Raw genomic sequence first — 22699 nt, 5'->3', positions numbered from 1 at the left:
CGCTGACTATCTATCCGCTATGTTGGTTGCGCGCGAGACGTTGACCATTGCTGGTCATGTATGCAAAGATGTTTGTAACTGCGGTTGCGAACCGGAGCTTGATGACGAACTGGGAAACATTGGATTGACTCAAGAAGAAGTCGAAGAAGCTAAGAAAATTATAATTCAATATTTAGAGAAGGATAAAGGTTTTGGTTTTTTTATCTATGTTTGTTAAAGCAAAGATTTGAATCGTCGAAATTTTATAGGTACAATTTCTTATCATAGAATTATATCTGTGCCTCTTTTGTTTTGAAATGGTCAAATATTTTAAACAAAAATCGTTTATAAATACACAGTAACGACTGTAACTAAGCCTGTAATTGTTTATAAGTGCTCTAAAAAATTTAAACAGACCGCTCATAAGAGTTTTGAAGCGTCGAATGGACCAAATGCTTTTGTTTAAAGCAGATGATAGAACCAAATAAATACTGTACTAGCTGTACCCGCGACTCCAACCACGTGGAATTAAAAAAAAACGTAGTTTGTGTTCTTCCAGACTATGATCTACATATCTGCTAAATTTCATCAAGATTCATTGAGCCGCTCTGGCACCTTCAAACAAACATCCATCCATCCAAACATACGCATTTATAATATTAGTAAGATTACTCCAGAAATACAGTCAAGTATAGTTTAACTAAACACGTGTTTTGACCCTTTGACAGCCGTTGATTGATATTGTTAAAGTTAACGAGGTTATAAAATAGTGTGTCTTAACCCTTAAATATGTATTACTAAAAATGCGTCCTATAGAAGTTCTTTGTTTGTTAGATTTCTGGTAATGTCTAATATTAACGTGCAATAAAAGGTCTATAATGTTTAAGTTAAAATCTAATTGAAATACTTAGTTTTTTTTTGTTAGGCCCAAGGTTTTTTTTCTGTTAATTCATATGGAACTTAAAGAGTCATAAATTTTCCAGTGAAAGAACAGAGTTTGATGACAAAGTTATTGAAAACAAATATTGACAAACAAAAACTACCAGAAATACAGAAAGCTGTTAAGGCCGCTTACAAACGAAACCTAAATCGGCTTACATACTCTAATGTAAGTATCATTAGTTTTGAAAGTTTAGGCTAAGCGCCATCTGAGCCCAGCCACCTCAAGCCCGGTGAAACTTTAAATGCCTCTTTAAGGCAAACAGTGACTGTTCAGTCAAAAAAAACATTACTTTAACAGTATCCTAAGTTTTTAAATACATCTAAGTACTTCATCGTGAATTTTAAAAAACAGTTCAATGTAAACTTAAGAAATGACACCAACTAATTATCAATTTTTATTTATAAACTAGCTTTTACCCGCGACTCCGTCCGCGCGGATTAAAAAATAGAAAACGGGGTAAAAATTATCCTATGTCCTTTTCCTGGTTCTAAGCTACCTGCCCACCAATTTTCAGTCAAATCGATTCAGCCGTTCTTGAGTTATAAATGGTGTAACTAACACGACTTTCTTTTATATATATAGATATAGATTACTCAATAGAAATATTATAACTGGCCACTACATACTTACTTGACGTATTGTTATATTTCTTCCTTAGGGTTCAAGTGTCGATGACGTCACAAGAGCGGCTAAGAACACATTAGAATTGTATTGGAAATCAGGATCACCTGATAGAAAACATACAGAGACAAACTATGATCAGGTATTTTTATATATTTAAAACCATTATTACAACATCTAAGTTTATTCGTTATACGTGAGATATAAGACTGATTTCTGAACGATAATCTGTCATTAAAAATTAACTTTGCTGACGTGTTTTTCAACCTCTTACCGTTAGATTTTTAGTGGCTATATTAAATATCATATATTAACTAGCTGTCGCCCGCGACTCCGTCCGCGCGCAGTTAAAAAAAAACTAAATGGGGAGGGGGGGGTTATGAAAAATAGATGTAGGCCGATTCTCAGACCTACTGAATATGCTCACAAACTTTCATGAGAATTGGTCAAGCCGTTTCGGAGGAGTTCAAGTTCGAACCCCGTGACACGAGAATTTTATATAATAGAAGATAACTTAAGTTTTTTAACTTGTATATAAAAGTGGCGACGAGGATTGGATGGGAATACTAACTGTCGCCCGAAACTCTGTCAGCTCTAGATTGAAAAAAATAACTTAATTAGTATCTTCCAGACTATGTTCTACATCTATACCATATTTCAGAGATATTTATGAAGCTGTTCTAGAGATACCTTCTAACAAACATCCATACATCCATCATTATTAAGAAGTAAGATTAATATCACAGTATCGACATGTTTTTTGGTTTTTAGCCGCCATTTTATGACGCTGATCAAAAGGACCATCAAGTAACCGAAGCCTCATCGTCTAATAGTTCACAATGTATGTTCAAAAACATTGTATATGATGGAGGAGTGAGTTACATTTTACTTATATACTAGCTTTTACCCGCGACTCCGTCTGCGCGGAATAAAAAATAGAAAACGGGGTAAAAATTATCCTGTGTCTGTTTCCTGGTTCTAAGCTACCTGCCCACCAATTTTCAGTCAAATCGATTCAGCCGTTCTTGAGTTATAAATAGTGTAACTAACACGACTTTCTTTTATATATATAGATGTTGTTTAAATGTATTATGGTCTAAGTTTCCACTGCAGTAACACCTCTACGAAAACATATTGTTATCTCTGTCTTATCCATGAAAAAGAAAGAGATCACTATTGTTCTTGTACGAGTGTTTCGTCAGTTCTAATGGTTATAATAAATGTTTTACTTTTAGATTAAAGATTTATATGTCTCGAGAAATTGTAAACCATGTAAGTATGTAAAAATCTTCAATTACTATTAAACTAGCTGTTTCCCGCGACTTCGTACGAACGGAATTAAAAAAAAAACTTAAATAGTAGCCTATTTGTTCTTCCAGATTATGTTTTACATCTATGTCAAATTACAGCGAGATCCGTTTAGCGGTTCTGTAGATACCTTCTTACAAATATCCATCCATCCACCTAAACATTCGCATTTATAATATTAGTAAGATAAATATGTTGATAGAGCGTCGGTGGCTCAGAGGTTAAGCACTTGACTTGCAATCTGCAGGTCTAGGGTTCGAATTCCGCCATGTACCAATGTGTTTTACGATTTAAAATTATTTGTGGTTCAACCTACACATATCTGCGAGGAAATTCTAAAGATATGTGTAAAGTCAACCTACCCGCACTGGGCCAGCGTGGTTGACTATGACCTAGTCACCCCTAACTTAGGGTAGGCTCCTCCTCAGTGGGGACGTACAGTGAGCTGATGAAGAATGATTACTTTTAGATAAAAATTCATCGTTAACATCATTAGCTGGATCCTACGGAATACCTCTTATAAATAAAGAACAAATAAGTAACAAAGAACAATTGCTTATAGTAAATAATGAAAATGAATCTTTAAAATTAAATCAAAAAATATCAGATAAAAAACAAGTACATATTGATTTCAATGAAAAAGAAAAAGTACATCTTAAAAATGAAATAGATGAAGAGATTGTAAATGATGGTAAATTTGAAGAATTCGGTGATGAACATGATAATATTGATGATGAAGTTTTATATGCTGATGATGAATCTGATATATCCATTTCTGAAGATATACATGAAAAATGAAAATAAATTACATAGTTATATGAAATAGTGACCGGCATTTCAAGTTGGCACATTTGAAACATTGGTATTCTTATCCCCGACGTGCCAACTTAAATACCGACTATTTTGTATGTTTTTTGGTTTCAATAAAAAAATTCAAGTTTTAAATAATCTTTATTATTTATCTTTTCTAAGTTACTAAACTAAATTACAAACTAATCGTAGGGGCAAAACTTAATTATATAAAAAAATATTTTTTGGTAATAAGTAGTACAAATTTTTCAATATATAATTTTTATAAACATTTATCTTGTACATAATAATAATATATTATGTACTATGTAAACATATATAAATGCTCAACACTAATTATATATAAAATTCATTTATAAACAAGTATAACAATATAAAGAAATATAATAAAAAATAAATCCTAAATCGAGTATTATTAAAATGTAATATAAAATTCTATATTAACTAAAATTTAGTGTTTAAATAATAAAATTTAGGATAATAGTAGAAATCACAGCAGATCTCGATACCACATAAAAACCATAGAAATATCAACTTGAAAAAAAGCAATATTTTCCAGCAAATCTTAAAAAAGAACGGAACGGATCTCTGTCGCATTAACTGTGGGTTTATGAAACCAAAAATCTACGTTTAAAACATATTGCTATCTCTATTTTATCAAAGATAATGACAAGGATGACGATATATTTTACACAGAGTATATCCGTCAACCTAACTCAATGTATTTGTCAAACATTTGAAGCAAATATTATTTTGAGATTCAATAATTTGTTGATAGAAATCTAGAGACTAGTTATTATTATTTTATAATTGTTCGATATACAAATATCATTTATAATTAATATTATTTACAAATAAAATTTAAAAATTATTTAAATCTATTCATTAAAAACTATTTGGGTGGACACAGGTTCGGCAAAGTTATATTTATAACAGATTTATACGTTTAAATTCTATCTACTGGGTTTATATAAACGTTTAATCTCGTGAAATCTTGCTATATACAATTATAAACAATTTATTATTATTTTCCTCACTTAAATAAATCTTAAAGTGCAAACGAAACAAGAACCAAATTAAATAGGAATTTTTTTGAGCTACCGTATTCAGAGATCTTCGTGCACTTTGGTATAATTAAAATAATTTTTAATGGACATTATAACGTATTAAAATGTCTCTTTTTTAATATATTATTTAATGCAGAGTACATTTATTTACAGAAGTGTACTATTATGTCTTATTTCAGTGCAATTATTTCAATTAAATTTATTTTATTATGTATAACTATTATGCAAAGAAAACAACAGCGTGTTTAACAATTCCTACACCTTAAATGCGTATTTCCACTACGACTACACGCGCTACTTGACCGCGCGGCTAGTACTTCGAGTAGCGGCCGCTCCAGTGGAAATAGGACACGTGATTTCGTATAAAAGCGAATGTGGTCAGTTACGCGACTAGCCGCTTAATCAGAAATTAAAAATGCTAAAAAAGCGATGTCAAAATGACGCACCATTATCAAAATTAGCAGAAATATGAATGGTATAACTTAAAGTTAAAAATGTCATCAACAAAACACCCAATCAAAGTAATTAGCGAATGTAGTTGATAATAGTAAAGTGTGTCATGGATGTCAATTTGTCAGTCGGTTCATTAAAATTAAATGTACTTGTGGTCAGATGTTGTCAACGCCGCTGCCCATCAGCTTGTTGCCGTATTCACTGAGCACCTGCAATATTACATTATAAATAATGCTTTGAAAACCTTAAAGACAACTTCAATTTGTTGTTGAACAAAGTTGGGTGTACACCGTTGGTTTCCACTGCCTCAAGTGTACAAAAAGATATTGTTGTCTCTTTTTTATTCATAGAGAATGACAGGGATGACAATAGGTATGTTATAGTACAGATTTGGGACGACTATTAGTGACGTAAGAGACTATTACTGTTTTTTTTTTTTGTATTTTACAAGAAAGCAAACAAGCAAGCGACCACATGAATTCGCCGAAATGGCGAAGCGACCGTTGTCCATAGACATTCGCAATTGCAGATGCGTTGTCTACCGTCAATCTACGAAGGAGGAGATGCACAAGAAAAGAATATTTAATTCTTCCTATGCATCTCCTCCTTCATCAAATTCACCTCCCTTCCCCATCCTTTCCTTATAAGAAAAGGGGCGAACAGGGAAAGATGACCTAACCTCTGGTATCACACTCATCAGACTGTAGTTGGAATTACTTCCACTTGACATCTGTCTTCTGTGTGGTCGTTGTATTTCACTGAGCGAGGACAATTCGTGTCGTTGTTGTTGCTGATGTCTACCATTGTTATTAAAAATATAAAACAAGACAAAGTTTTCAATTAAGTAAAAAAAAAAAACTGTTATTAAAGTGTTTTTATATGTGTGACAAGTTGTGGTACATACCTTATATATGAATATATAGTGGTGCCTGTTTGCGAGCGCGTGCGGACGTTGCGCGCGCAGACGACGCACGACGCGCGGCACGTCCACTGCGCCCGCGGACAGCGCGCGCGCGCACGTCTCCAGCGCGACCATCGCCGCGGACCTCCCCGCGCCTGACGCGCACACGCACACACAAGGACGCACACCTGAAATGTCGCATTTATTAAGCATTGATATTGTTTACGATACTCTAATGAAGGATTAGTCGTGTACTTAATCTAAGTAGTTGTTCTATACAGGGTGTCCCATAAAGAATGGATAATTCTATAACCCCCTGTATTACACCCATTATGGGCTCAGGAAAAAAAAAATAGAAAACAAATCCGCAAATCTTTGATACACTCTGATCAACGTTTATTTATAAATGAAAGTAATGCATAGTTAAAAGTGAACCCTACCAAGTATAATTGGTGACATGCAGGCGGCCGGCTATAAAAAAATAAGCCAAAACTGTAAGGTTTATTAAACCTTGTTTATAAAGCCGAAACCACGCGAGTGAGATAAATACAGGGTGATGATGATGAAAGTGAAGCATTCCTTTTATATACAAAATGTTCAAGAAAGGACTATCTTAGTGACCTTGAATGTGGTAGAAATAGTCACACGCCGACATGGCTTATTACTACGAATAGGGTTGCCAGGTTTCCATACCTACTACGGACACACAGTTTGGGCGGACATTTGGGTAGAAAGATCGGACATATTATTTAGGATTTTGTCTCAGTATTAATAGGTACACTCTCGTTTGGGAAATGTAAAAAGCCTAACAAACCGTTTATTTTGGCCGAACACGTAATCAAAAAGCCTACCTATGTCCGGCTTCATCCGGACGCCTGGCAACGCTAACTACGAATAAGGTGAAAAGTCGTACCATCTTGATCATGCATAGTCTTCATGTTTCTGAAATTACCCTGTGAGCGCAGTGTGCCGTTGTTGGAGCGCATCATCTCTTCTGCCCGTGCAGGGGAGTAGACATGCGGTCCGCGGCCCGAGGCGCGTCCCTCACTACGTAACTTCGACAGGGTCTCCAGTGATGACTTTGTGTCGTCTCCATAGATCACTTCTACACCTATTGTAAAAAAAAAACAATTACTAATGCATTTAAAAGAATTTTGACCTTAAAAATACCGTCAACATACCTTCTTCATCATATTCCTTAGCAGTCTGTGAGATTTTCATATAACTTCTCATCTCCGATATAAAGTCAATTACGGAGTCGTAGTCATCTGGAACTCCTTTAGCGGGCCAGAAGTACCAGAGATGGGTCACTTCTCTCCAGGTCCTGGTGCCCATGTGTATCAGCTGCAGACTGGAGATGGCGTACTTGTCGCGCTGCTCCCGCTTCTTGAGGACCACCTGGAAGTCTCCGAAGCACCGCTTGTTGTCGGACACCTCGGACGGGGGAAGATATTCGTAGCATTTTTCCTGGAATCAAGTAAGATTTTTTCTGGAGTACCTACATATTTTAGTACTTGTATGAGTTCACATTTTTCACATATATTATGAAATATCTCCGATAAAAAACAATTTTCACAAAATAAACTGAAAAAAAAAGTAGTGTAAAATGGGTGCCATGTATTCAATTTTACCTTCCCTTTTTTTTAAATAATTTATGCTTCCAATTGGAATTAGATATGCGGGTTTTATTTAAAACTAGCTTTTACCCGCGACTCCGTCCGCGTGGAATAAAAAAAATGCACACAAGATTAAAAAGCTCCTATGTCCGTCTCCTAGTTCTAAGCTACCTCCCCATCAATTTTCAGCTAAATCAGTTCGACCGATCTTGAGTTATAAATAGTGTAACTAACACGACTTACTTTTATATATATAGATAATATGGTTTATAAAGTTTATAAACCATATTAATAATGCCAACATAAAACGATTTAACATGAAAATAAAAAAAAAAAACAAAGTGTGTAGGGGAAAGCACTAGACACTCACTCACTGATATAGATTTATTACTCACAACTCACTTAACAATTCACAAGTAAAAGAACAACTCAACTCAAAAAATCTTAAATTAATACAATGTATATTCAAAATAGTTACACCAAACCATATCGCGTTTCATTATCGAACAGCGCCATCTAGTTTTGCAATCGTTACTAACACACTCCCCCCGGAAAGGACGATAGTCCTTTAAACATCAGGTAATGGGCATCTGCTAACAATAATGGTAAGAGTACATTAGTTTTTGATATAATTACAGGATGCTTACTCTGATACTGAATGTGAGCGTGCTTTAGGCGACCTCCGACTCTTAACACTTCGTTCTCATCCAAGAACGGTTTTAATGATAATAAACGACTTTTCTTTTGTAGAGGTAAGTCCCTTTTCAAATTCTCAATTTCATCTCTAAACTCTATGCGTTGTGATATCTTTAAACAAACGGTAAGTGCTTCTTCTCTTTCCTCAAAATTTATAAATGATGTATTAACCTTGTCTTTATTTTTCAGGTGCAGCCATCGTCTACAGTATGCTATCACCGTTATTAGTTTTCTCAAAGAAGAATATTTAGTTAATAAGGTAAGTATTTCCCTATCATCTGACTCTTGCGACTTAACTGTCATACAAGAAACTGTTTCTTTTAGCTCCAATGTAGTAGTTGGTACTTCACAGGTAAGTCTTTTTATGTATTTATCTTTTAGAAATAATGGACCTTGCCACCACAACTCATGGGATTTTAATTTTTCAGGCGCTACTCCTCGTGATGCTGGGTCAGCGGGATTCTCTTTTGTAGGTATGTAAGACCAATTTGGTTTGAAAGTATTTGATATTTCAATCACTCTATTTTTTACATATGGTTTCCATCTATTGGGATCGCCGTTTATCCAACATAACGCTACTTGTGAGTCGGACCAAGCGTAAGTATGTGTCTCATCAACTCTCAATGCGGTCGCGACATGTTTTAAAAGTTTTGTCAGCAGAAGAGCAGCACATAACTCTAAACGTGGGAGCGTTACTTGTTTTAAAGGCGCTACCTTTGTTTTTGACATTATCAACGAAACCTTGACTTCATCATTGGATTGCACAACTCTAGCGTAAACCACTGCGGCATATGCTGCTGCTGAAGCGTCTGAAAAACCATGCAACTCAAATCTACGATGTGTATTCGAGGTACCCATCCATCTATCTACATTTATTTCAGAAAGTTTGTTTAACTGAGAATTGTATTTGCACCATTCATTGCGTAGTGAGGCTGGTAGCTCATCATCCCATGCAATCTTTGCTGCCCACAGTTTTTGCATGAAGATTTTGGCAACAATAATACTCGGTGCTAGCCAACCCATAGGATCGAATAGCGAAGCTATCACGGTAAGTACCTTTCTCTTAGTTATAGTTGGTTCAAGTGATATTTTCGAATTGTGGACTGTATTTGTTATTTGTAACTTGTCAGTTAGTGTATTCCAGTTAATACCTAACGTTTTTATTGTATCTTTTATGTTTGGCTCTATCTCATTTTTTGATGCTCTTTTGTTATTCTCGATCTCTTCCATAAATTGTTTACTATTAGAATTCCATTTTTGTAGCTCAAAACCTCCTGATTGTAGTATTTTTGTTACTTTACTTTGAATGTCGATTGCAGTTTCTACATCGTAACTTCCTGATAAAATGTCATCGACGAAAAAATCGTTAAGAATGGCTCTCTGTGCCTCTTGTAATGACTCATCCTTATCTTCGTCTATCGCTACTTGTTTAAGTGTTTTTATTGCAAGGTATGGCGCGCATGCTGTGCCATATGTGACTGTTAGCAATCTATAATCTTGTATTTCTTCTTCATCACTAAAACGCCATAACATTCTGTGATAATCTGTATCTTCCTTTCTCAGTCTTATTTGTCGGTACATTTTGATTATGTCGGCTGTAAAACAAATCTTATGCATTCTCCATCTCATCAAAATACTACGTAATTCTTCTTGTAGCGGTGGACCAATTAATAACTCATCATTAAGTGAAATATTGTTGCTTCCTTTACTTGAAGCATCAAACACAACTCTAACTTTTGTCGTAATTTTATCTTCTCTCAATACTGCATGGTGCGGTAGGTATATGGCTCTCTCGTTTCTCGTTCTCTCTTTTACCGGCTCCATGTGATTTAAAGTAAGATACTCTCTCATGACTTTATTATACTCGTGACTCAGTTTCTCATTTTGTGATAGTTTTTTCTCTAATCTCTTGAATCTGTCTAGTGCTCTCTCATATGTATGTGTAGGTAGGTTAGGTTCGTCGTGCTTAAACGGAAGTGCGACGACGTATCTTCCATTAGGTTCTCTTGTTGTAGTACTCTCGTAAATTTGCTCAGCTCGTAACTCTTCTAATGTATAAGGGGTGTTAGTTCTAATCTCCACATTCTCGTCTTTCCAAAATTTCTCTAACATTTTCTCTAGTTTTACGTTTAAGTGCATGCTTACTATTCCTCTTGTTATATTTTCCTTTATACCTCCTCCAGATATTATCCAACCAAACTGTGTTTGTTGGGCAATTGGTGACCCTTCACTTCCTTTAATTACTCCACTCATTATTATTTCAGTAAATACATTAACTCCTAAAAGTAAATCTACGGTACCTGGCTCCATGTATGTTGGATCTGCCAAAGTTAAATGTTGGATGTGAGAGAATGATTCATTATTGACTCTTGAAGTGGGTAAAAAGTCTGTGATTTGTTTTACTACAAATGCTGTACAGTTAATTTTGAATGCATTGGTAAGTCTCGAAGTGATCTCCAACTCAGTAGCATATTTGATTTTTGATGTCATCTGATCTACACCACTCACCTCGCCTTCCACTATTCTTCTGCGTAATTGTAAACGTTTCACAGTTATTTCATTTACAAAGGACTCTTGTGAACATGGATCTATAAGAGCTCTTAAGGTTTGAGGCCCTTTACTAGTTTCGATGTTAACCAGTGCAGTTGCTAATAATGCAGTTTTTCCTTGTACTGTAAGATGTGATCGAATAACTCTCGATTCAGATGTAGTTGGAGTCTCTATTGTTGTATTTTCAGACCTGTTAGGCTCACTCTCTCTTTCTGTTCTGGTTAGATGAATTAATGTATGATGTCTCTTTCTGCACTCATGACAGGACGCTTTGGATCTACAATGTATGACACTGTGACTCGGTGATAGACAATTAAAACATAATCTCGCGTTCTGTATATGTTCAATTCGTTTATTCACATCTAATTTCGCAAATTCTGTACATGCTGATAAGCGGTGATCTTGTTTGCAAAATGGACAATGTTGAGTATTATTAGTTGTAATAAATGATTTTGTTTTTGAAGGGTTTCTCTCTCTTGACACATTAACTGAAGTAGTACTCATCATCTCATAGACTCTAAATCTTGTCTCTAGGAATTTCGTAAATCTCTCAAAAGTGGGTAAGATATCTATGGGTAACTCTCCAACATCTTCTTCCCATTGCTTATGTGATTCATCGTCCAGCTTATTGACTATCAAATGGATAACTATGATGTCCCAGTTTGTGGTTTCCACATCATTGTTCTTTAAACTGTTAAGACATTCGACTGTCGTATCCAATAAATCTTTGATTCCTTTGGCTGTACTTTGGGATAGTTTTCTTTGGTTAAAGAGTCGATTTAGTATAGTTTGAACAATTATTCTTCGATTATTATATCTGTTATTTAAAGTCTCCCATGCAACATCGTAATTTCTTTCCGTGATTTGTATTTGTCTTAATAATTGCTCTGCCTCACCGGTTATACTTGATTTTAAATAATGTAGCTTTTGAACTTTGGATAAAGAATGATTGTTATGTATAAGTGTTGTATACAAATCTCTAAATGTACTCCAGTCATGATAATTTCCAAAAAATTGGGGTATATTAATTTTTGGTAGCTTGACTTCCTGTGTTTGGTTATGTGTTATATTTTTCTCTAATGACTCAGGTGCTTTCTCATTTAACTCCTCTATTTTCTCTAACATGTCTGATTTTGTGTTGATATATTCCTCTTCTCCTATGCCAAACATGTCTATAGCGAAATATTTATGCTTTAATTTTTGCTCAGAAGTAGCTATTTGCACTATAGAAAAATGTGTTGTTCTGAATTTCGTCCAATACTCATTTAACGTCTCAACTTTCACTTGAATTGTAGCAACTTTCAATCTTGACTTAGAGGATTTTCTGAAATTTACTCCGATTTTTTTAATAAGTTCTAAAGTAACTTCTTGTTCTGATATTAAGGTCTCCATTTGCAATGTTATTGATTCACTTGAAATTTACAAAATTTTCTAAGTCCAAATTTATTGAAAATTTTTCTATGTCCAAATTTCTTCAAATTTTTCTAAGTCCCTTGATCAGTGAACTTGAAAATTTTACAAGTCTCGTAATCAGTAAAATATTCTAAGTCGCTTATAAGCGAAATTCTCCAAATTATTCTAAGTGTTTGAATAATCGAAAGTCCCGTTATCTCAAAATCCGGCGTGGATTGGACCATAAAATTGTAGGGGAAAGCACTAGACACTCACTCACTGATATAGATTTATTACTCACAACTCACTTAACAATTCACAAGTAAAAGAACAACTCAACTCAAAAAATCTTAAATTAATACAATGTATATTCAAAATAGTTACACCAAACCATATCGCGTTTCATTATCGAACAGCGCCATCTAGTTTTGCAATCGTTACTAACAAAGTGAAAATAGTCTTACCACTCCATTCTCCATGTACTCAGTGAGCATGACGATGAGTCTGGAGTTCTGTTCCCAGATCATACGCCAGAAGTCTGCGACGGTGTTAGAGAGGGGCGCCTGGCACAGGATATAGTAGTTGCGGATGTTGCCGGGACCCTGTACATATTTATTAAAATATTATAGAAACAGTTATACATAAGCCTGCAATTTTTTTCTCCAATTTAGCTCTAAACTTGTTATTTTTTTGTTAACAATGTCATTCGAACTCACAACCGCGAGATGAGATCAGTGACGCGAATTTAGGAACAGAGATAGAGAAAACTGCTGTACATATTAGTTTATAGTAACTGAGCTTTTTTCTTTTAAACGGAGAAGAGGTAATAGCTATACTGTATAATTAAATGCCACTAATGGTTGCCCAAAATTCAATTTCTTAGTCAAAAAACAAACGGGTGGAATACACGATTTACCGGTAACTTATAGAAGCAAAACTTACCGTGACATAGTTGGCATTCATATATTCCGTGGTGGGGTCATTGCCTAGCCTGGTGAGAGGCACACGTGTCTCCGGCAGTGGGAGCACATTAGAGTATCTGTTCTTATCCTCACAGCCGGGGGGCACGGCTTCGGGGGGCACAGACACTGAGGGGATCTCCGCGAACTCCGCCGATATAGACTCAACGTCTAAAGCGAAATTGGCTAACGCTGCGTATTGCATTGGATGAGAGGTGACCTGGTGAATTAAAAAAAAAATATATATATATATATATATATATATATATATATATATATATATATTTCTGCATGTAGAAAAAGTGAGTGATGAATATTGCCTAACGACTGTAATCTCAATCAGCCATTATTATTTTGTTTATGCTCTGTGATTTTACGACCTCTATGTAGATTTGTATACCAAGATATCTTCCCAGTCTTACTTCATCATCATAGGCGGGGTTGCCATAACTCCGTTTGCTGCACAACCGATGGTTGCCTTTCCTGTGTCCGACGCTCACGCTGTCAAGACTGTACGCGTCTAGAGAGACGGGGGTGCATCGCTGAGCGTACACACCGCGTCTTCCACGACGACGGACTACCAGCTGCAAGAAAGGAGGAAGTTAAGTTCCGCAGGACATTGTTGTATTCAGCGGGAAACTGCCACAGTCTGTAGGAAACTAAGTTCTGCATTGTTTATTTATCAAACTACATATTACACTAAGGGGACTATTTCTGAGTGCGGTATATGATGTCATAATATACCTGCATTACGACTAACGGTTTCCGGTATACCTATATCGTAGTTATCATAACATTTGTGGCTTGAGGTCCGAATTAGCCGACGCATGCCCTTTTAATTGAATAGCAAGAAGTCGTAACTAAACACTGGCAGCTTATCGCTTCCACGTAACCAACGGTAGGATGCCAGTGTATTTATTAAAAAATAAAATTGTTAAACTAAACTCCCTTTTAATAATTCATATTGGACAAATAATTTAGAAAGATTGTTTATTTCTAATCCATTTCACATCCTCGTATAAATATATTGTTATCTCTATTTTGTCAAAAATAATGACAGAATGTTTTATGCAGAAATTTTGGTCTGAGAAAAATTGTAACATCCACTTCAAAATATGTAGTACTTAAAATTATTTATATTACACATTTATTTTAAAAAAGTGAAGTTCAACTAATCTTAAGGTCTGTCAACAACTTTACATGTTCTTAGGACCTCCACAAGCATGGTGACGTGAGAAAAAGCAACGGCATTTCGACCGTTGCAATCTCCACTTGAAACATTAATTTACGAGATGCTATATATTGTACTTGTCCATAGTATCAATGTGTCGACACATTTACCTAAAAGTAAGTTCGTACTAAAGTAAATATAATTTCAAATGAAAACAGAAACTATACGTTACTGTTAGTTATTAAATAATAATACTATCTGACTTAAGTCTTTTATAACATACATTGATTGCACAAACATTAAAATTTTAAAGAAATAAATTAAATTTTAAAACAATGTGACTTTACATTTTTCGAGATGTGGATAAATTTATGAACAGTTAATAGTTTTATAATAAATTCAGTAGTAAAATGTGTCGTCATGTGATAGTCCGACACATGTAAAGTGGAAAGCGCTTGAGGTCCGTCATCGGCTGAGCTTTGTTTATAATTTGCGTTTTAAAAACATCCTCCGAGCGATACGGCGACATCTAGCGGGGCCGCACCAGGCTAGCTGTTTGCACAGCTAAGTGACGAAGCGAAAGTACTGGGTACTGTTCAGTTCTAACTTATTTAAAAATATACAAATAATACTCAAACCATATTATATGGAAGTGAAATCTTTGTACCCCTTTTAGGGAGGGAAGGGAATTGTGCGAATAGATGAACGTGAAAATTATATTTAACAAAGTTATTTTTAATATTCGAATATCGAAAAAAGAGCGACCATTGGTATATAATTATTGCTATATTCAAACTCGTATAATAGTCGCTAAAAAAAGGCTACAAATATTCGTAACTTTCGTGCAGCTGTGCAGTATAAATGCGCTTTTTCCCAGGCTGTGCTGGCGCACGCACCCTAAGCTCTCACTCCTGCGCCACCAGTACTACGAAACAGACGTAACTTCTAAAGACTTTCTACATTAATTATTTTTAATTATCATTTTTTTTATTATTAATAATAAAGTATAATTTAAAAGTGTTAAATGAAAAAGATTATCACAAGAAAATATCGGTAAGGCTTTTTTTTTTTTTTTTTTATTGTGTTACTAAAATATACGGAAGCAGAATACCTTGTACATTGTACACTGCAATCTCAGATAGATTTTCAAATTATTTCAAAAACATATTTTTTATTCATGGCTTGGAAGTTAACTTTTTAAATAACTGAATATCGGTTTTCAATGTATATCAGTTTACTGTTGGTAAAAGTTTATAATCCAAAGGTTGAGTCAAAAATTAAATCAAAACTAATTATGTACCTGAATCTGAATTTAATTCATTAGTTTTCATACCATCGATGACTTCTTGTGAAAGATAGTCAAGATGGATAGAGATGATGATAAATTATTATATAGTCGAACCTAGAAGAGCGAGAGTCCAAGTAACCGCGATTTTCATCTCACTTATAGAGGTATCTTTATAACATGAGTTTCTCGCATACAGAGGTCGTTAGTGGAGACCGGATTATGGCTCTCGCTAATCCAGATTTGACTGAGTACACTATTTGACGATAGTCCAGTGTTTCAATTTCTTTTCTATGTTTCTATTTTGTTCTTGTCATTGTTAGCCCAGGGTACAATTCCGACTTAAAGCAAGCAACACCGTAAAGTTTATGACCAAATATTTATAATTGGTTCCCATTGATTTATTTTATAATCTTACTAATATTATAAATGCGAATGTTTAGATGGATGGATGGATGTTTATTTGAACGTATTTCCGGAACTGCTCAACGAATCTTGATAAAATTTGGCACAAATATAGAACATAGTCTAGAAGAACATATAGGCTACTTATTAAGTTTTTTTTTATTCTGCGCGGATAGAATTGCGGGCGAAAGCTTATTTTTAATATTTATAATTTTAGGATTTACTTCATTAAAAGCTTCAAGCTCAGATGGCCTAGCACGAATATTTGCGACAAGCACCTTCGTATAGTCGTCGTCAATCGTCAAAATTAGTAAAATTTTTTGGTGATAGAGGGAAATTTTAATACAAACTTTTGTCGATGATGTAACGATAGCGATTGTCACAATTATTCGTTCTAGGCCCACTGCTTATCATCTTGCGTAAGTTTAAATAGATGGATGAATGGATGTTTGTTAGAAGGTATCTTCAGAACGGCTCAACGAATCTTGATGAAATTTGGCACAGATGTAGAAAATAGTCTAGATAGCCAGTGCCACAGGATAGCCAGTTCACTTGTTAATAGTAGTAATATTTAATAACTTGATTAACTCTTATAAATAAGTGACCGTTTTAACTGGCGGTTATTTTTATAATCTGTCATATTATATGTATACTTACAAACAAAAGTTTGTATCAATAACAGAAGTGAGTGAATTGGCCAGCGGTCGAGTTCTTATAGCGGCCATAACTGACAGTGTCCTATGGCGGAGGATTCAGGTTGCAACTTGTGGAATTTTTATCACTAAACGCGATGCAAACGTTAAAAAATGACACCAACTTGCAGTTGCTATGTCAATAGGTTACTTATGAATTGTTACATCAGAGGGGATTCAAGATGGAATTATTTTTGTTAATTAAGTAGTTACGTTTTAGTTTTGTACTTATTGGATAAAGCTTTGTATTCTAAGAGACTAGAGTTGTCAATAATACGAGTTTAGTTATTAACGAAGGAAGAGATCTGTAAGTATTGGTGTAACGTTTAACAGATATTTTTTTAATTTCCAGCCCTCAAGACAGCTTGACTATTGGAACCTAGCAATGAAAGGTAATTATTGTATGTCTTCAATTCATTTTAATAAAATAACAATGTTTTTGAGAAACAAACAACAATAACTTTAATTGTGGTTAGAATATTGTGTAAATTCAGGATGTTTATTTTATATTTTATGTTAAAAATATTTTTATATTTTTAAGTATGATATTTGCAATTTCGATAGCATACTAATAGTCATCTCATAGTTACTAGCTTTTGCCCACGACTTTGTCCGCACGGAATTAAAAAAACAAACTAAATTAGTAGCCTCCCAGACTATGTTCTATGTCTATGGCAAATTTAATCAAGATTCATTTATTTCTAATTTTTTCTTTCAAAAGAACCTTTTCCTGAATTTTAAAAGAATTAGCGTAATCGGCCAAGGTGTTCACGTGTGATGCCGTGACCAGGGAAAATAGGGATTAATTTTTTAATATCATCATCAGCTCACTATACGTCCCCACGGAAGGGCTCGGAGCCTACCCTAAGTTTGGGGTGACTAGGCCATAATCAACCACACTGGCCCAGTGCGGGATTGGTTGACTTCATACATATCTTTGAATTTCTTCTCAGATATATGCAGTTTGCATCAGGATGTTTTCCTTCACCGTAAGAACATCGGATAAATATATATGTATATAAGTCGTCGAGAGTCGAAAAACACATTGGTACAAGGCGGGATTCGAACCCAGGACCTGCAGATTGCAAGTCAAGTGCTTAACCCCTGAGCCACCGACGCTCTATTTTTAATATAGATAGATATTAAAGTTACAGAACATCAATTGTTTTATGTTAAAATTAAATAAAATTCCATATTAATTTCAGACGATGACCAGTTTGAAGCAATGAGTCTGCAACGTTCTCCAAAGTAGTGAACGTAATTTATCGTGAGTTATGTCTATAGATATTATGCTCATTACTTTGGATATGTTGTATGAACAGTCACCAGTATACCTGCAGTAGACCATCAGTAGACCATCAGTAGACCATCAGAGACGAATAGAAATAAGAAGACATAACAAAGAAGACCGAAATTTGTTATTTTCAATGTTGCAAAGTTTATATATTTTTCTGATGGTTTTTTTTTTATTGTATTTTTGTTCTTTTATGTTTTTCTCTAGATAAATGGTACTTGATGAGCCTCAACAATGACTTATTGTGACTTTTTAACGATGTAAAAACTTGAAAAACAGCAAGACTTCAGGTACGTAATGTATTATTTTACTAACCAAATTATTTATATAGAAATATAAAGAAACTAATTGATGAAGAACGGCTTAACTAACGTGTAATCGTCCGGTGCCGTCTTAATTAATTAATTATTATGTCTCACTAAAGTTTAAACAATATAAAGAAAAAAGAGTTGGTGAATCTGTTGATAAACATTATCGTGTACATTTTTACTACTCGACAATAGATGGCGCGGTATACTGTATAGTTCAAATTAAAAAGTAAATGTTAACTCACCAAGAGAACGACGAGTAGAATCAACGCGGTGACACCGATAGTTGTTACAACGATAGCAATGGTGGCGCCAGAGCTCGTCTCTTCATTCGTGAACACTCGAGAGGAAGCTTCCGTTGTCATATCATCCGTATAACTTGTTAAATCTTCTAATTCATTTATAGATTTAGTAGTCATTTCTGAGCTCTCAGTCGTCGTGTCTTCCTTGTGATCGAATGGAATATTTTCGTTAGGTTTTAATGTTGTTTCTGAGTAACCAGGCGTAGTTTGCTCTGTTGTTGATGGGACAACTGTTGTTTCAGGTCCTTTTTCTGTTGTTGTAGTTATAGTTGTCGTGGTTATAATAGTTGTTGTGGTTGGAGGTTTAGTTGTGTCTTCTATAACTTCATTGCTGTCGCTGTTTTCTTCCGAAAAACTTTCATTTTTTGTTTGTATCGGAGGTTCTGTTGTAGTTGCTATTTGTGGCATTTCTTCAGGGTCTGTTCTTTGTATCATGGACGCTGCTGTTGTCATTGTTGTGGTTTCATCGCATTCTGTTGTCGAGTCAGTTGTTGGGTTAGTTGTTGTATGATTAGTAGTTGTTGGATAAGTTGTTGTTGGATTATTGGTGGTGATTTCTTCTGTTGTTGTTTGGCCTATACCTTCATGTGATTGATTCGTTGCATTATCATTAATTGATGATGATTCTAACTGCGGTGTCGTATCTAAAATCATTGTGGTAGTTTCCTCGGTTTCTTCGGTTGTAGTTGAAAACGTTGGCCGATATGTAGTAATTGGAGTTGTTGGTTTGTTTGTTCTTGTAGGTATAATTTTATGCCAGGTTTTATTTATAATTGGTACTTCAGTTTCTGTCATCTGCTCGGTAGGGACATATGAAAATCTTATCGTCGTAATGTCATAATCTGTAGTAGTTCGTACTTCAGACTGTTCAGTTGATGTGTCGTTTTCGTCGGTGGGCGTGGTCACGCCCGAAGGAAGTTTCGTTATCGATTCGAAACCAGTTGACTTTTTCACATCAACTGGTTGAATTTCGTCTTCGTTTTCGTCCGTTTCTTCAGTCGTTGTTTCATTTATCATTGCAGGGATCCAAGAAGGTCTAACTTCATTAATTTTAATTGTTTCGGTCGTCATTGAAATTTTCTCTTCTGTTTGAGTACCTTTCGTAGTATTCTCTGGCTTTAGGCTACTTTGTACAGATATGTTACTTTCAGCAGGTAATCTCTCGGATTTTGTTACTGGTTCCTTTTCATCTCCTACTTCAATTGATATGATCGGTTTCCAAGGTAATTTATTTTGATCGATTTCAGTAATATTCTTCAGTACATAATTACTGAGGGCAGCAACAGGTGTTGTTGTCGGTGTTGTCGACACAATGGTTGTTTCTTTTTGGTCTGAAATAAATAATAATAATATAGATGCGACTATTTTACATTTTCTACTGCTACTATGGAATAAATTTAAATTATTCATTTAAAACCTTGTGAATACTTACCTAGAGGTTCACTGACTTTTTGCAATTCGTTTTCATCGACAGTTTTTTGGGTCGATTGACTTCCATTCAGTACTTTGATTGACATTGTTGGTGGAGTTCTTAAACTCGCTAGCGCCCACGCGGTCATCGTTGGCGGTATTTCCAGGTCATTTATACTCATCCCTCCCACTGAAGTTACCCATTCAGAACTTGTTTGACTTGTATTACCCGTGTCTTCTACAGACGCAGTACCTACAGACTCGGTTGAACCTGGAAGACTTCCTTCTCTAACTTTATTAGTTTTACCAAATGGAGTTTCACTGATATTTTTACTATTACTTTGACTAACAGATTCATTTGATGTCGCACTAGAATTACCTATTGTTCCGGTTTGACTAAGATAATCTTTTTCTTCTGTACTATCACTTTCTGAATTTGTGGTTGCAATTAGAGGATCAATTGAATCCATTTCTCCTGTTTTATCTATAGTGCTTGATTCATCAAGTGAAACACTTAAATTCGGAGTTATAGTTTTTACTGTACTAATTTTGCTCGGTGTATTTTCATCCGTACTGCTAATTTTATTTACGAATTGAGTTTGACTTGCAGAACTAATACTAGCTGTAGTACCGGCTTCGTCTACAGTTTCAATTTCTTTACTTGAATTTGTAAGTGTTATAGAATTGCTTGCGGCCTCTTTACTGGTTCCAATAATATTGGTTGGATCTTTATGTTCAGTGTTATTTGCAGTTAATGGTACCGATGTAGTAAACTTCATAGAACCTCTTTTCGATAATGTAGGTATGGTATTATCAGTTATTATTTGAGACTGAACAAATTTCTCGACACCACTAACATCACTTTGTAATACCGGATCTATATCTGAAGGTAAAGTTGTCAAAATTGTTTTTTGTGGTGTCATTGGACGAGGTGTGGTTGAATACTTGTCTTTAATATTAAAATGTTCTGCGTAAATCGTTGTTGGATAAGATGTTTTATATACTTTACTAATGTTTCGTCGTGGAGCTATCCAAATGGGTTTAATTTTTGGTGTCGTAAAGTAAAATTTATGAGTCACCGGTCTCCAACCTGAATTCATAGTTGGAATAGTTTGAGGAGTTACGCTATTAGGAGAAACTTTGTTTCCTGTTAAATTAAGGCGTTTCGAATAATTACGGTTTCTAGGACTCACTTTGACTGTTCTTTCTGTATTACTGACATAGTTTTGAGAAGAAATTGGAATGTTCGAATCTTGTATTGGTATTATTGTGTTTAATGAATTCGGAATGACGTTTGGTAACACTATTGCAGGAATTGCAGTTATTGTGACCGGCATAGAGGACGCTGTAGCCATAACAGGTTGTGCAGCTGTCAATGACTCGTCTTCTTCTTGCAAGGAAGTGCTCATAGTAGTTTCTGCAGGCAAAGTATCGTTATCACAATCATAATCATCAGAATGGTTTATATTGTAAGTTTCCGTTGACAGTACAGACATTTCGTAATAAATACTTGTACCATGAATATCAGATAACTCTCTGTTGGCCGTACCGGCCTGATCGTTGTCCAATCGACGTATTTCTTTGGTATTTTTAATTATCATCATTGATTTGTTGTTCGGTGACCCATTACTTAATTTCTCAAATCCAATATTCTCTGTTATAATGTCTTGGGGAGTGGTACTATTCATTTCCGGAGACTTGGTTTTGACAGAAGCTAGATTATTCATAATACTAGACGATATATCGGCATACTTTTGATCGAAATAATCATTTCTGGGAGTAGTAAGATCAGCTTCGAAGTCGAAGTAGCTGTGCGAGTTGTATGGGTCTCCATGAACATTATCGTTTTCGCTGGAGTCGAACATATTTTTTGAAAAATGTTTTAATACTTTATCAAAGTTACTAAATTCATGCTTTGTTTGACTATACATTTTGTCTTTATAACTATCATCGTCGTTGTAACCGGGGAGATTGAAACTATCTTGGAATTTGCTAGAAGTGTACCTATCGAAAATATTATCTTCGTCAGCCTCAGCTAATTGGGAATCATTCATTTCCTGCATGTCGTCGCTTTCTGTTATCTCCTCCTCCTCTGAGGTTGTACTGGTAGTAGTAGAACTTGATACTTCTGGTGATTTCTTATCTCTAGGTTTTCCTATGCCGTTAGCAATTTTGGCTGATTTCATTGCTTCAGTCGTTGATGAAACATATTTTGTTGGTTCAGTGGATGATTTTATCCTTCTTAACGGACTTTCTGAGGTAGATTTTAAATGAGATTGGAATTTAACTCTTCCTCTGTCTTTATATTTTGCATTCTTTTCTGTATGTTCTTCCGATGTGGATTCTTTAGGATGTAATTCATTCAGTGCTACGTCAGGTGTTTTGGGTTGATTCTTTGTCGTCCACGTGCTGTTCATTCGACTATATTTTGTTGTTTTTTCATCTTTAATGGTCGTTGAACTCGCTTCATGTGACAGAGGTCCGCCATTCACTAATGTGCATATTAAAAGTAGATTTACAACTATTGCTGCACCTGG

The 22699-nt window shown here is 35.0% G+C and overlaps 2 protein-coding genes across 3 annotated transcripts in view; both read right to left on the bottom strand.

The window, feature by feature from the left end:
* Positions 1-4870: 4870 nt before the first annotated feature.
* Positions 4871-20615, bottom strand: LOC106711511 (mucin-2). 2 transcript variants are annotated; one of them, XM_014503834.2, is made up of 9 exons: positions 20185-20615; positions 18696-20083; positions 13718-13879; positions 13279-13515; positions 12801-12938; positions 7264-7549; positions 6996-7193; positions 6086-6270; positions 4871-5390 (listed from the first exon to the last, which is right to left on the bottom strand). In XM_014503834.2, the coding sequence occupies exons 1-9, from the start codon at positions 20342-20344 to the stop codon at positions 5337-5339; spliced, it is 2808 nt and encodes a 935-aa protein (XP_014359320.2). In that variant the 5' UTR covers positions 20345-20615; the 3' UTR covers positions 4871-5336. The 2 variants fall into 2 exon arrangements, with proteins under 2 accessions (XP_014359320.2, XP_014359321.2); XM_014503835.2 differs by having other exon boundaries at positions 4872-5390; positions 7035-7193.
* LOC123722158 (probable GPI-anchored adhesin-like protein PGA55) overlaps positions 20416-22699 on the bottom strand; it is a 32002-nt gene continuing 29718 nt past the window's right edge. The window contains exons 3-4 of the mRNA XM_045683029.1: positions 20513-22695; positions 20416-20433 (exon numbers count right to left, since the gene is read on the bottom strand). Of these exons, the coding sequence (XP_045538985.1) occupies positions 20416-20433; positions 20513-22695 (2201 nt within the window). The remainder of the gene's footprint in view (positions 20434-20512; positions 22696-22699) is intronic.

The sequence above is a fragment of the Papilio machaon genome, chromosome 20, assembly GCF_912999745.1.
Source record: "Papilio machaon chromosome 20, ilPapMach1.1, whole genome shotgun sequence".
Taxonomy (NCBI): domain Eukaryota; kingdom Metazoa; phylum Arthropoda; class Insecta; order Lepidoptera; family Papilionidae; genus Papilio; species Papilio machaon.
Note: the sequence above shows the minus strand (reverse complement) of the source record. Positions and strands in the feature narration are given on the sequence as shown.